This window comes from Panthera leo, chromosome A3, assembly GCF_018350215.1.
Source record: "Panthera leo isolate Ple1 chromosome A3, P.leo_Ple1_pat1.1, whole genome shotgun sequence".
NCBI lineage: Eukaryota > Metazoa > Chordata > Mammalia > Carnivora > Felidae > Panthera > Panthera leo.
The window spans coordinates 64,326,542-64,341,173 of record NC_056681.1 but is presented as its reverse complement, the minus strand read 5'-3'; the positions used below and the strand labels follow the sequence as shown (position 1 = coordinate 64,341,173).

At 37.1% G+C, this 14,632-nt stretch overlaps 1 protein-coding gene across 3 annotated transcripts in view; it reads right to left on the bottom strand.

Annotated features, from left to right (window-relative positions):
- The window catches only part of CAMKMT (calmodulin-lysine N-methyltransferase), a 404,726-nt gene that overhangs the window by 23,468 nt on the left and 366,626 nt on the right, over positions 1 to 14,632 (bottom strand). For all 3 annotated transcript variants that reach the window (XM_042932169.1, XM_042932168.1, XM_042932170.1), the window contains one exon: positions 1,742 to 1,816. In XM_042932169.1, coding sequence (XP_042788103.1) covers positions 1,742 to 1,816 — 75 coding nt within the window. The remainder of the gene's footprint in view (positions 1 to 1,741; positions 1,817 to 14,632) is intronic.

Genomic DNA, 14,632 nt, shown 5'->3' with positions numbered 1-14,632 from the left:
AGGGGAAAAAAAAGATATTTCTCAAACATGCTGTGTGGCTATTTTTAACCTGAGAACATTAATCAGAAAAGAGCTTAAATCTTACTTCCGCTGCTTGTCTCTCTGGTACAAATAGGATGACATGGTATGAGTGTCCATAGCACAGGGTCTGACAAAGCCAGGCTGTTCTGATATTTGTGTAAGGGACACATTTAACTCTAAATCTCCCAGCCAGACCTGACTTTCTCCACATATCAGAGCCCACGCCTGCGACCCTGTCTAAACCTCCAAGAAGATGCCTCCCTGCTTCCCTCTTCCTGCTGCTCTCTGATCTTTCATGCTTAATCTCATCTAATCCTGCCAGCATTATCTTCACCTGTGCAATGAAACCTGGAGGATCCTTTCTCATATTTGGTGAGGAGAGGCAGTTACTAAATTACTTGCTCAAATCGTATGGTGAAGTTTTAGTGCCTTGGTTTTGATCAGATGAGGGATATAACATTAGGCACCATACCAACGATTAGTCCAAAATCTGTTTCTCCCTCTTTTGGAACAAGGTTTTCTGAAATTGGGTGCAAAGACACTAAAAGGCCATGGAAAACTAGAAATAGAACAAATTCCTTCTTTTCCCTTGAGAAGTATTTTTCAGAAGAAAAAAGAAAGCAAATCTAATTCCAATGACTTACGTAGAAGAGTTACCTATTGAAAATCTTATTTAGAATAATAATAATAATAATAATAATAATAATAATAATAATAATGACGGCCTGAAAATTTCATCCCATTTCTCTCTGGGGAAAGTTGTCTCCAGGTTCCGGATCTTGTAATTGGATTGATTGATACAATAGAACTTCTTCAAAATCCGAACTTGTGTTTTCAAATCTAAAGTGTCATAAAACCATGATAAAATGACAAATAACATCTTACTCTTACCAGGGAAAAAAATACTTTAGAACTGTCAACGTTTCCCGTATGGTGAAATAATTCTTATTCGACGTGCATGAAGAAAATACCTAAGATTATTTGAAATAATTATTAAGGTTTGATACATATTTATCCTGCAACTTGGGATCAGGCTCTCATTAACAATAAGTAGATTGAGCTAAAAGAGAAGACAAAATATCTAATGTAGATTATTTTTAAAACGCAGGCACCTGACAGAGATTTTAATGTTATTTGCATAACAATAAAATGTAATTTTATAATTCCTGTTTTGTGTATAATTAAACATCATAATTGAATACATTGAAAATTTAGATAACAAACATACATTTTAAGAAAAGATATTTCCCCGAAGATATTCCACAAATACGTTTATTTGTAGGAGCATATACGTGCGTGTACACACATGTACCTATATTCCCTTATCTCAATAGTCAGATCTCTCCTAAGAAGTAAGCTAATTGAGCTGTTTGTGTTGATAAACTCCTTTTTCTCCAGACTATTCCTCTCCGAGCCATAATTATTTGCAATTTGCCTAAGTCGTCCATTTACTGATACGTCAAGCATGAAACAGAGGCAATTCCAGAAAATGGAAATGCTTCTCAAAATCAATCTTTGGGAAATAATGTGGTAGAAGTTACTGTGTGATAGAAGACTACCTTATAACTGTCACATGGAGATGAATATTAATTTGTTGAGGTTAAGGTGGCTTTGTGCTTCATTTGTTGACTTGGCTTAGCCGTCAGCAAAGCAGCACAGCCCAATTACTCCAGCAAAGCTATTTTTTCTAACAGGAGTTTTATGATTTTTATGTACTTACCAGTCAGCACACATAACAATGTCAAAATGTCCTTCCAGTTGAGAGACATCTGTCTCATTATCCCATCGTAAAACGCTTGAGGAGAAAAAGATTTTAAAAATTATACTTAGGGTTTTTTTTTTTTAACTTTTGATTTTGAGCTATTAACATTATTTTTTGTGGCACTTGAAATTATTTAAAAGGTATATACAAATTATTTCAAAAGGTATAATAAAAAAATTAAGGATGTAACTGTCTGTTCTGTATTTTACTTAGTCTTCAAATCTAGAAGAGGAAGAATTCTCTATTTAGATACAATAGTTAAGCTTGTGCTAGTTTTTATAGTTTTTTTTTTGTAGATGAACCAGGGAAAAACATCTTATTTTTACCGTAGTCATTACAATGAGTCCAGACTCTTAACATCAATGAGGTACATATTGAGATCAAAGTATTCCCCGTCTGACTGGAATACAAATTTATAAAAATAAATGATATGAAACTTAGTGTGTATCTATCTTGCCTGGCATGTCAGTTGCCTTTGCCTTTCTGATTGAGGGAATGAGCAATTTGGCAGGATGGAAGAAGAGCCAACTTTCATTTTTGGTAGTTCTAGTTTTTAGGCACATTTTAAAATTCACCCATCCTACCACTTAGTCTCCCTAAGAGGATCAGGTTTTAAACCTCATATTAGCAACAATAATTAATAGCACATATTTAAAAATTCTAGTTGTGCTTATGAAGCCAACCAAAGATTTTAAGTTACTTTTAATTAATAATGGGGATAATCAGCATTTTACCACATTAAAGTACTGTAATGATTCCTCTTTCCACATAGAAAGTGATTTGCAGTGCTATTTTTCAAAGGAAAATTGTGCTCCTATCTTCTACTTTGATTACTATTTAAAACCAAACTGAGTGAGCACATTCAACCCTGTCCAGATATATTTGGTTTTCCTGGTGGGTTCTTTATTTCTTCTCCATCTTCCCTGGGTGAAAAGCCATATATTTGAATAAAAAAAACTAAGTCTTATGTCGGTAAGTCCAAAAGTTCTTCCGCTATACGCTAATATACACAAGTGGTAGTGAATTTCTTAACGCAGAAAAGATTAAACACATCACCACGAAAATATCTATACAGACTGAGCATCAGTTCCCCATTCACTCATCAACTCGTTGTTACTGAGCACCCACTGTGTCGCAGGCCCTGCGCTGTGCCACAGGCTGTATCTTCATGATGGCAGCCTAGCAGGACATGCAGATACATAAACCTATAATTCTGATGCTGTGTCCTATGTGTTGTGTAAGCATACAGACATAATAGAGCTCCAGGGAGGGCTTTCCAGAAGAACGTGTCATGCCATGACACTTGGACAAGCTTTCTAAATTAACTCTACTGTTCTACTTACTTGGGCCTACTGGAGAGCCAAGGAATGGAAAAACCAGGGAAGCCCTAAGAGATTAAGGCTTACTTTGTTTTTAGATTAATTCCTTAGAAACTCCATGCACCTGAGGAGAGTGGGACACAACCGATATCAACTTTTATGGAAATGCTGAGGCCTCCAGTGCAGCTGGAACTCCAGCTCCCTGGGAAACCGGGCCCATTGAGCCCTCATCAGAGACCTAAGAGTCCTAAAAAGTTACTACATGAAGAAGCTAGTTGAAAGGATAGATCTATTCTTGACCTTTTCAAATCATAAAAATAATGTACCCATCGCACAAATTTTAGGAAAAAGAGAAAACTGTGAAAATTACTCATAATCTTACCATTCCGTAAACCATTATTTAGAAAGTGCTTCTAAAACATAAGTAGTTACTAAAGCACATGAACAGAAAATGTAGGAAATCCTGTGGTGGGTACTGCATGTTGGATTCCTGGGGTGCTTCAGCCTTTGATTCGACAAAGACAAATTGGAGAGACAGGGGCCTAGATAGCAATTGGCTGTGGATTACCACAGCAGATGTAACGAGTGATTCTAAAAGAAACTGAAATGCTTGGCTTGGCCACATGGACCACAACACATTCCCAAAAGGCATTTGTCTTAGTTCTCATGAGGCTTATGGCCATGCTATCCCCATAACGGTAAGCATGTGACAAAAGAGTGGTGTATAGACAGAGTTCAGCTTTGGGGTGACAGGCACACCTAGGTTCAAATTTTGGTTCCTTCCTTGACTGGCTATGTGAACTTGGAGTTTGCTTTCTCAGCTGTAAAATGGAGAGAACAATGGCCACCTTCTTGAGAACACCATTCACACTGTATTCTGGAGTTACGGTGTTCACGTAGCATACGATGAGAAGGGTGCCCGCTGGAGCTATGCAATCAGGGGACCTTCCATCTTGGAAGGAAACTGACAATGGTGACGTCAATATTCAAGAAGCTGGGCCTTCCAGTTCTTCTCTTCCAATGACCTTGCCCTCCACCCTTCTCAGATAACTCACAGGATGGTCATGTACACTAGAGCAGTATTTTAGCTGTGGGGAAGGACCAGATTTTGTTGTTATGGTTTTTAGACCCAATCTGTTGCAGACCAACCCTTTTATAAAATACAATATAAATTAATAGACAGATGAGATTTTAAAAGCCAAGACATTCTAAATATAAGTCCACCGATCATATGCTTGGATAGCACAGTAGTGTTCCTAAACGTTTACTTTCAGTTTCTGAACTTTCCTCATTGCAGATGAGTAGCATGCAGTTCACATATTGGCTCCAGTGTATGGCCTATTTGTTGAGCAACACTGTTCAAGACCTTGTCTTTATGAATAACTACAATCCTGACCTACTCTCTGACCAGCCCTTTCACAGCTAACCCCTTCCAGAAGGTATTCTAATCTCAACCATTCTTCATTCTTCTACTCCCTTTTCCCTTTCTTACTCCCTCCTGTTTGTTAAATCCAGCCCTCTGCCTGCTCTGAGACTGCACCTGTGCACCTGAGTGTGATTGGAGAAAGCACAAAAGCATCCTGACTGGCTTTGCTTTAGATTCATAACCATGAACCCCAAGTGGACTCTTGGTGATGTCTAACAGTTATACTTAGACTTCCCTTGTCCACTTACTCCCCCAGTCTCCCAGGTTGCTATTTTGCACTACCTTCTCTTTTCAAAATGCTAACACTTCCTCTCTCACCCTCACTCTCAGCTGATCACCTTGCTTCCTACTTTACTGTCAAAATTGCAGGTATCAGATGAGAACTTCCACATACTCTCACCACCACACTTATGCTCCTAACAACATCTGTTCCCATATACCCTGCCTTCCTGCCTGTTTTCATAGATGAATTAAAGATGCCATACCCTGGGGTGCCTGGGTGGCTCAGTCAGTTGAGCATCCAACTCTTGACTTCGGCTCAGGTCATGATCCCAGGGTCGTGGGATTAAGCCTCATGTCAGGCTCCATGCTGGGCATAGAGTCTGATTGAGATTCTCTCTCTCTCTCCCCTCTATCCCTTTCCCTCACTCACATGCTCTCTCTCTCTCCCTCTCTAAAATAAAATAAAAATTTTAGGAGAGTAGTTCTCTCTCCTAAAATATCTTCACTCTACTTACCCTCCAGTTTTAACTCTATTTCCCAATTCCTCCTCTGCAGGAAAAATCCATGAAAAAATTGTTTAAACTCTTTATTTTCAATTCAACCTCATAGTTAACAGGGTACCGGGTACAGTCCTCAGATGGGTCTTATCTCGGTAGGGGAGAATATTTAGTCCTAGACTAAATGCTACTCTGGTTCTGCCTAATAAATATTAAAAGCAAGACCCAAAAGTTATTTCAAAATAACTTAACTGTGACCCAGAACAAAATTCAGAAACGTTTACTGGAATACAAAAACGTTCGATTCCAACAAGATAAAATATAAAATACCTGGCATACAATCAAAGATTACCAGGCATACAAGGAATTGAAATAATACAACCAATGATGAGACAACTGGTTTCAAACAACTGAAACCAGTCTAAACCTGCCACAGATGTTAAAATTAACAGACAAGAGCATTGAAATAGTTATTATAATGATATTCATTGTATTTAAAGAAATGAATAGAAACAAGAAAGATATTTTCAAAGTCCCAAATCAAACTTCTAAAGACGAAAACTACAATGTCTGAGAGGAAAAAAATACATCAGATGTAATTAATAGCAGATTAGACATTTCAGAAGAAAAGATAAGTGAATTTGAAAACAAAGCAATAGAAACTATCCAAAATGAAATACAGATAGAAACAAAGAATAGAAATAAATTAAAAGAGGTTTAGTGATTGAGCTGTAGGGCAAATTTAAATGACCTCAAATATGTGTAACTTGAGTTTCCAAAGGACAGAAGCGAGGGAGGAGCATGTATGGAAATTATTTGAAGAAATAATGGCTGAAATGTTTCCAAATTTAATGAGAACTATTAACCCACAGATCAAGAGATTGCACCAACTCCAAGCACAAGAAACATGAAGAAAACTATAAGGCATAAATAATCAAATTGCCCAAAAGCAGTGATAAAGAGAAAATCTGAAAAGCACCCAAAGGAAAAAAAGACACATTATATATAAATAAAGGTAAGAATGACAGCATATTTCTTGTGAGTAATGGGCAAGTCTGAAGACAGTGGACTGACATCCTTAAAGACTGAATGGGAAAAAAAAAATCTGTCAAGCTAGAATTATATAGCCAGTTAAAATATACTTTCCCCCAAAATGTAAAATAGGTATTTTCAGACATACAAAACCTTGAAGAATTAATCATCAGTAGACCTATAGTACAAGAAATGTAAAGGAAGTCATTCAGGCAGAAGAATGATCATACCAGACGAAAATATGAATCAACAGAAAAAAATGATGAGAACCAAAAATTGTAACAATATGGGCAAATATGTAAGATTTTTTAAATTATTTAACTCTTTGAAATATAATGGACTAGCTAAACAAATAACAAGCACTGTGGAGCTTATAACATATACCTCAGTAAAATATAAGGCAATAGCATAAATACTGGGAGGGCAGTAATAGAAGTATACTATGATAAGGTTTTTATAGTGTAGATGAAGTGGTCCATCACTTGAAGATAGACTGTGATAAGCTAAACATGTATATTGTAAATCTTAAAAAAAAATTCTTTTTTAACATTTATTTATTTTCGATTTTTGAGAGACAGAGGGAGACAGAGCATGAGTGGGGGAGGGACAGAGAGAGAGAGAGAGACACACAGAATCCGAAGCAGGTTCCAGGCTCTGAACTGTCAGCACAGAGCCCAATGCAGAACTCGAATCCACACACTGTGAGATCATGACCTGAGCTGAAGTCGGACGCTTAACCGACTGAGCCACCCAGGAGCCCCTAAAGATGTATATTATAAAACCTAAAGTAGCCACTAAAACAGCTAAACAAAATTATAGCTAATAAGTCAACAAAGGAGATAAAATAGAATGGAAGGAGAAAAAGATGAAAAGAGGAAGAAAAAGATGGAACAAATGGAAAACAAAAAGCAAAATGACAGATTTAAATCTAACCACATTAGTACTTGTACTCAGTGAAAATGGTATAAATGCCCCCAAATGAAAGGCACAGTGTCAAGTTGGATTAAGATACTGCATTCTCTCTCTCAAAAAAATAAAAAGTAAAAAGTAAATAAAATGCTAGATGCAAGTATATGAGGTTTACAGTGAATCTATTTTTTTTTTTTTTTAGAGAGAGAGAGAAAGCATATGAGCCAGGGGAGGGGCACAGGGGGAAAGAGAGAGAGAGAGAGAGAGAGAGAGAGAGAATCTTAAGCAGGCTCCACACTCAGCACAGAGCCCGATGTGGGGCTCAATCTCATGATCCTGGGATCATGACCTGAGCAAAAATCAAGATTCAGATGCTAAACCAACTGAGCCACCCAGGCACCCCAATAAGTGTATTTTAAATGTGAAGCACAAGTGGGTTAAACGTAAAAAGACATACCAAGAAACACTAGTCAGAAGAATTCCAGATTGCCTATGTGAATGCCAGACAGTAGATTTCAGAGCAAAGAATATTATTGGGTATAAAACGGATCACATTATAATGTTAAAGGGCCAATTCAAGAAGGAGACATAACACTTCTAAATGTATATGAACTTAATAACAGAGCTTCTAATTTGAAGCCCAAATGGGTATTACTGCAAGAAAACATAGACAAAACCACAATTATAATGAGTGATTTCAATACTCCTTCTTCAATAATTAATTGAAGTAGACAGAAAATAACCAAGGTTACAGATGACTTTAACAATGCTATTGAGCAACATGACTTAATTGATATTTATAGAACACTCCACCCAATAATAGCAGAATAAACTTTTTTTTTTTCAAATAGATATGGAGCATTTGCCAAAATATATCCATTCTGGTTCTTAAATATTTTTTTTAATATTTATTTTCGAAAGAGAGAAAGAGATAGCGAGCATGAACACGGGAGAAGCACAGAGAGAAGGGGACAGAAAATCTGATGTGGCTCTGTGCTGACAACAGAGAGCCCAAAATGGGGCTCAAACTCACAAACTGTGAGATCATGACCCCAGCCCAAGTCAGATGCTCAAGCAACTGAGCCACCCAGGCATCCCTACCCATTCTGGATCTTATTCTAACTTTCAACAAAGTTAAAAGATTTCCAGTCATATAAAAATATGTTCCCTGCCCATCATGGAATTAAAATAAAAATCAATATTCTCTATAAATAATCTCCAATATTTAGAAAATAAATAATATGCTTGTAAATAACCTAGCATCCAAAGAAGAAATCAAAACAGAAACTGAAAAATATTTTTAATTGAATGAAAATGAAAATACAACATATAAAATTTGTGGGATGATATCAAAGCAGTACATGGAGGGAATTAATAGCACTAAAATGCCTATATCAGAAAAGAAAGGTCTCAAGTCAATAGACTCCATTCCAAACAAAAGAAACAAACAAAAAAGCACCCCCTCACACACAAGAAGTTAAACTCAACATAACCAGAAGAAAGGAAGTAAAGATTAGAACAAAAATAAATGAAATAGAAAACAAAAACATAATAGAAAAATCAAAATAGGAATAGATTTCAAAATAGAAAATTTCAACATAGAAAACCAGTGAAACCAAACACTGGTTCTTTGAGAAGAGCAATAAAATTGATAAACTTCTAGTCAGACTGACTAGAAAAACAGGGAGAAGACATAAATCACCAACATCATGAACGAGTGAAGTGGCATCACTACAGATTCTACAGATAGTAAGAGGATAATAAGAATATAACAAGTATTCATAAAATATATTAATAAATATATATATTCTCTACAGGTATATAAATACATATCAATATATAGATATAGATGTCATGATCAAGTGAGGTTTGTCCTAGGGATACAAGAAGGTTGCTTTAATGTTTAAAAATTGATCAATATAATAAATCACCATATTAATGAACTAGAAAAGGAAAAAAAAACATATCTCAATAAATACAGAAAATGCATTGACTGACAAAATCTAATATCTATGCCTGATAAAAATTCTCAGCAACCTAAGAACAGAAGGGAACTTCCTCAACCTGAAAAAAGTCATCTGGGAAAACCTACAGCCAGTATCATATTTAATGGTGAAAGACTAGATTTTTTTTCCTTAAACATCAGAACAAGGAAAGGATGCTTCCTCTCACTATTGAACATTGCACTGGAGGTTCTAGACAATCTAATAAGGCAAGAAAAAAAAAGGTCATCAAGACTGGGAAGGAACAAGTAAAACTGTCTTTATTAGCAGGCAACCCTATCGTCTATGTAGAATATTCAATAGAATATACAAAAAATACCAAGCAGAACTAACAAGTGAGTTTAGGAAGCTTATGGAATATAAGACCAATATACAAAAATCGGTTGCATTTCTTTATACAAGCAACACATAACTGGAAATTGTAATTTCCAATTCCATACCATTCACAATAACATTAAACAATCCATACCATTAGTAGAATAAAAATATGAAATACTTGGAGATAATTCTGACAAAAGATGAGAGAAATTAAATAAGACCTAAATAAATGGAGGTAATTCAGTGGATAAAGGAGAGTATTTTCAACAAATAGTGTTTTAGCATTTGGATATCCACATCAAAAAAAAAAAAAAAATATATATATATATATATACATCTCCAACACATATCTTGTACCATATTAAAAAATTAACTCCAAATGGGTCATAAAATTAAATGTAAAACCTAACACTATAAAACTTGTAGATGAAAGTACAGGAGAAAATCTTTGTAACTTTGGATTGAGCAAAGATTTCTTAAATATGACACAAGATACATGATCCATAAAAGAACAAATTGGTAAATTAGACTTCATTAAAATGAAAACTTCTGTAGTTTGAAAGATGCTATGAGGTGAATGGAAAGAGAAGCCACAGGCTGGGTGGAAATATCTGCAAATCATATATCTGATAAAGGTTATATCATGTAAGCTTACATATAAACATATAAAAAATATATAATGAACTCTCAGAGTATGTTAATAAGAAAACAAGCAACCCCCCCCCCCCCAAAAAAAAGTAGGTAAAGCATTTGAGCAGATGCTTTTCCAAAGATATGTAAGTGGCAAATAAGCACATAGAAAGATACCCAACATCATTAGTAATTAGGGAAATTCAAATTAAAACCCTAATGGGATAGTACTATACACCTATTAGAAAGGCTATAATTTAAAAAATATTTTTAATGTTTATTTATTTTTGAGAAAGAGAGAGAGAGAGAGAGAGAGAGAGAGAGAGAGAGAGAGAGAGAGACAGTTGTTAGCAGGCGAGGGGCAGAGAGAAAGGGAGACACAGAATCCGAAGCAGGTTCCAGGCTCTGAGCTGTCAGCACAGAACCCAACACAGGACTCGAACTCGCGAACCACGAGATCATGACCTGAGCCAAAGTAGGACGCTGAACTGACTGAGCCACCCAGGTGCCCTAGAAAGGCTGTAATTTAAAAGACTGACCATATCGAGTGTTGAAGAGGCTGTGGACAAAACAGAACTCTCTGACAGCACTGATGGGAATATAAAATAGTAGAACCAGTTTGGAAAAGTTTGTTGGGTTCCTTAAAACATTACATATGTGTCTCTATATGATTTAGCTGTTCCACTCGTAAGTGGTTTACACTAGAGAAGTGAAGGCACATATCCATATAAAGAATATATCCACATATCCGTATGTGTACATAAATATTCCTAACAGTTTCATTCATAACAGCCCCAAAGTGGCAACAGCCGAAAAGTTCATCGATGAGTGAAAACAGGAATAAATTGTGGTGTATCCACACAAGGGCACGCTACTCAAGAATAAAAAGGAAAGAACTATTGATCCATGCAACAACACAGATGAATCTCAAAATATTCTTACTGACTGAAAGAACACTGACTTTCTAAAAAAAAAAAAAGCACGTACTGAATGATTCCATTTATTTAAATCTCTAGAAAATATAAACTCACATAAGGGGAGGGAAAACAAAGCAGTGGTTTTCTGGGGAGGGAGGAACCTTCAAGAAGCAAAAAGGAGGGATTATTAAAGGGCAAGAGAAAACTTTTTGGGGGTGAGAGATATTTTCAGTATTTGGATTGTGGTGATGGCTTCAAGGGTATACACAAATTTCAAAACTTACAAAATTGTACATACAGTTTACTGGATGCCAATTTACCTCAATACAACTGTTAAGGAAAAGCTAAAAGGGAAATGCTTTTTGAGACAGCAGGGTGTATACATAAATACTCCTAGCCCCTGGACCTATATGGACTTTACACAATCTAAGGCATAACATTCAGATGCAAAGACAAGTAAAAGATGGTTCTTCCAAATCCCCAAATCATGCCAATGTGTTACCTAGAATTACACCGACACTGAAGAAAAATTTATGTTGTCACCATTTTATTTGACCACAATGTCAAAATCTTATTTGTTTGAAATTCATTACGAAGCAGAGTACAATTTTACAGATAGAAATATAAAGCCAATCATCATTACAGAACTCCCCATGCTTTAGAAAAATCTGAATACCTATAGGCATATCAAACCCAGTAAGTTTAACAGGTACAGCATAGCAGAAAGAATGCTGGGCTTGTAGCTAGGAAGTTCTGAGTTCAAATACCAGCTCTGCCACTCACAGGCCAGTGGGGCTGAGAGACGCAGAGTATCATGGCCCTCATCTGTAACAGACGTTAGTTGCCTTGCACAGCAATAAAGAATCGAATGAGCTAGAATATATGAAAGATGCATTATCGGTGCTCAATATCAGTTTCCCTTCCCTTATTCTTGCACTAACTTAGACTTTTTTTTTTTTTCATTCTGGCTTTGACTTTGGAGTTTCAACCTGAAATGCAAAGCCAAGTCAATTTCTGATAGGACTCCTACCTTGTGATTTAAAACTCACACTAAAAAAAGAAAAAAAGAAAAAAAATTTCTCAAACAGAAAGTCTGCTTTAAGTTTATAATAAAACCTAATGTCAAACATGCTTAATCTCATTTGTATTTCATTCTGGTGTTCACAGATAACCTTCCTTCTACAGATTTAAGGTATTTCTTTTCTCACATTCGCACAGTTAATATTTGTTTACCGTTATATTTGTAGATTCTATGTTGAGGAGCGAGTCACAGTTTTTAATTCTGCTGTTAAAACTGTTGTCCTTTATGTGTTTGCAATAGTGTACTGATATAATTCTTTAAAAAAAATTTTTTAATGTTTTTATTTATTTTTGAAGGAGAAAGACAGAGCATGAGCGGGGGAGGGGCAGAGAGAGAGGGAGACACGGAATCTGAAGCAGGCTCCAGGCTCCAAGCTGTCAGCCCAGAGCCCAATGCGGGGCTCGAACTCACGAACCGTGAGATCATGACCTGAGCTGAAGTCGGACGCTTAACCGACTGAGCCACCCAGGTGCCCCATGCTGATACAATTCTTGATGATGTTTGCCAAATGTAATGAACTTAGACTTATTAAACAAAACAAAACAAAACAAAACAAAACAAAACAAAACAAAACACAAGCTGTCCTACCAGCAGTGGGGAAGGCAGTGGTTTTCTTCACATGGATATTACACCCATTCTTCCTTGCAACAGACTCCAGGAACCCTTCCACGGTTTCTTACATCTTACTTCTCAAAGACTGTCTGGGCTTAGCTCCCCCTTATGGAGGGTCCATTCAAGTCATTTATAGTATTAACCTACACTGGGGAATCATTTCTCTTCTTTCAAACCATTCCCTATCACTTGGCCCTCCATTTCTCCCGATCTTTTAATAGAGTTTCAAAATGCCATATGCTAGAAGCTTCTCTAATGGTGCCTTAGACACTTGGAGGAAGGAATCTAAATCTAGAACAGAAACCGAGAATGAGGAGGGACACCAATCTGTTGATTTCCTAACTTGTGCGCCAGTCCATCCGCAGGGTTATTCAGCACTTGTCTGGAGGCTGTGAACCGTAGGACAAGGAGGACCTGTTTCTAAGTAACAAAATTAGAACAGTCAAAGGAAACATATAGTCTTATCTGGAAATGAAACAAAAGAATTACAGAGGGCCATGTTGGGGAAAGTAGGCTAAAGAAGGTAGAAGGTGGAATGTGATGTTAAAGTCAGGTTTGGACAGGAAACAGAAAGAGGAATTACATCTTAGACAAAGTGTATAGGAGGCAAGGGTTTGGAGGCTGGATGTACACATCTCTGTTTTTAGCTCCCCAACATCCCAGGTCTTTGTTCTCGAAGATGACCTTATCTCAAGCCTGGGGCTCTCTGATATCTTTCCCCTCTTCTTCATCTTTTCTCTTTGCCTCTTATCTAAAAGGAAGTAGTCTTTCCTTTCAAAGTCCGTCCTTTCCACCTATGCGCAGGGTTAAGCCACTCCCTCTTTCCTCTAGCTCGGTGTTTTTCAAACTTGAGCATGCATCAGAATGCTCAGAAAGTTTGTTAAAATACAGACTGCTGGGCTTCAGTCGCAGAGTTTCCGATTCAGTAGGTCTGGGGTGGTGGCAGCAAATCCACATTTCTAGCAAATTTCCACGTGGTGCTGATGCTGCTGGTCTGGGGACCATGCTTTGAGAAGCACCGCTTTCCATCCTTGCTCCATCAAATCCACCCCCCGCCCCGCCTCACTTCATATATTACTTATTTCTTCTTCCTTGGCTGTCCTCAACTCTGCTTCTCCTTGACATACATACTACTTGTCTCTTTCCCTTTGCCATCAACAGTTTGGCAGGAGGAGTCTACTCCCTTTGATTCACCTGCCCTTGCAATATGACCTCTCCCCCAGCAGACACCAGCACTGCTCTGCAATTTGCCAGACCTTCAGCGATCTGCAGCAGCTGACCCTGCTCCTGTTAAGGAGCGGTTTTACGCCACACCACCCTGCATCAGCCTTCCGATCTCCAGCTCCTTCTCTGTGTCCCTGACTGACTCCTATTACTCTGCCTCCAAAACAGCCATTTTCCAAGATTCTGTCATTGGCCATCTTCTTTTACCTTCCAGTTTCCATAGTTCTGCTCTTATCTCTTCATGTCGATCTCCAAATCTTCTGGCACATTTCCTGACATTTGAACTCTCCTACTTAACCGCTTGCTAGTTATTGTCACATATAGAACACACATTTATGTTCTATGACCACATGAATGTATCATGTCCCAAACTGCTCTCTCACTCCACCTATTTTCTTTAGTGCCCACATATAGTCAATTCTCTGGAATGGCCTCCATATTTGCTTACTAGGTTGCACTCTTAATCAGGCCTGATTACTTCTTTCCCCTTCTCTGGAACCACTGAGATGGCTTTGAAACAAGCAAAACAAAAACAAAAACAAAAACAAAAAACAACACAAAACAAGAGCCAAACAACAACAAAAACCAACCCTAAAACAGGGAAACAGAAAACTATGTGAAGCAAATATGCATCTTAATTAGTTATGAGGCTAAAAAAC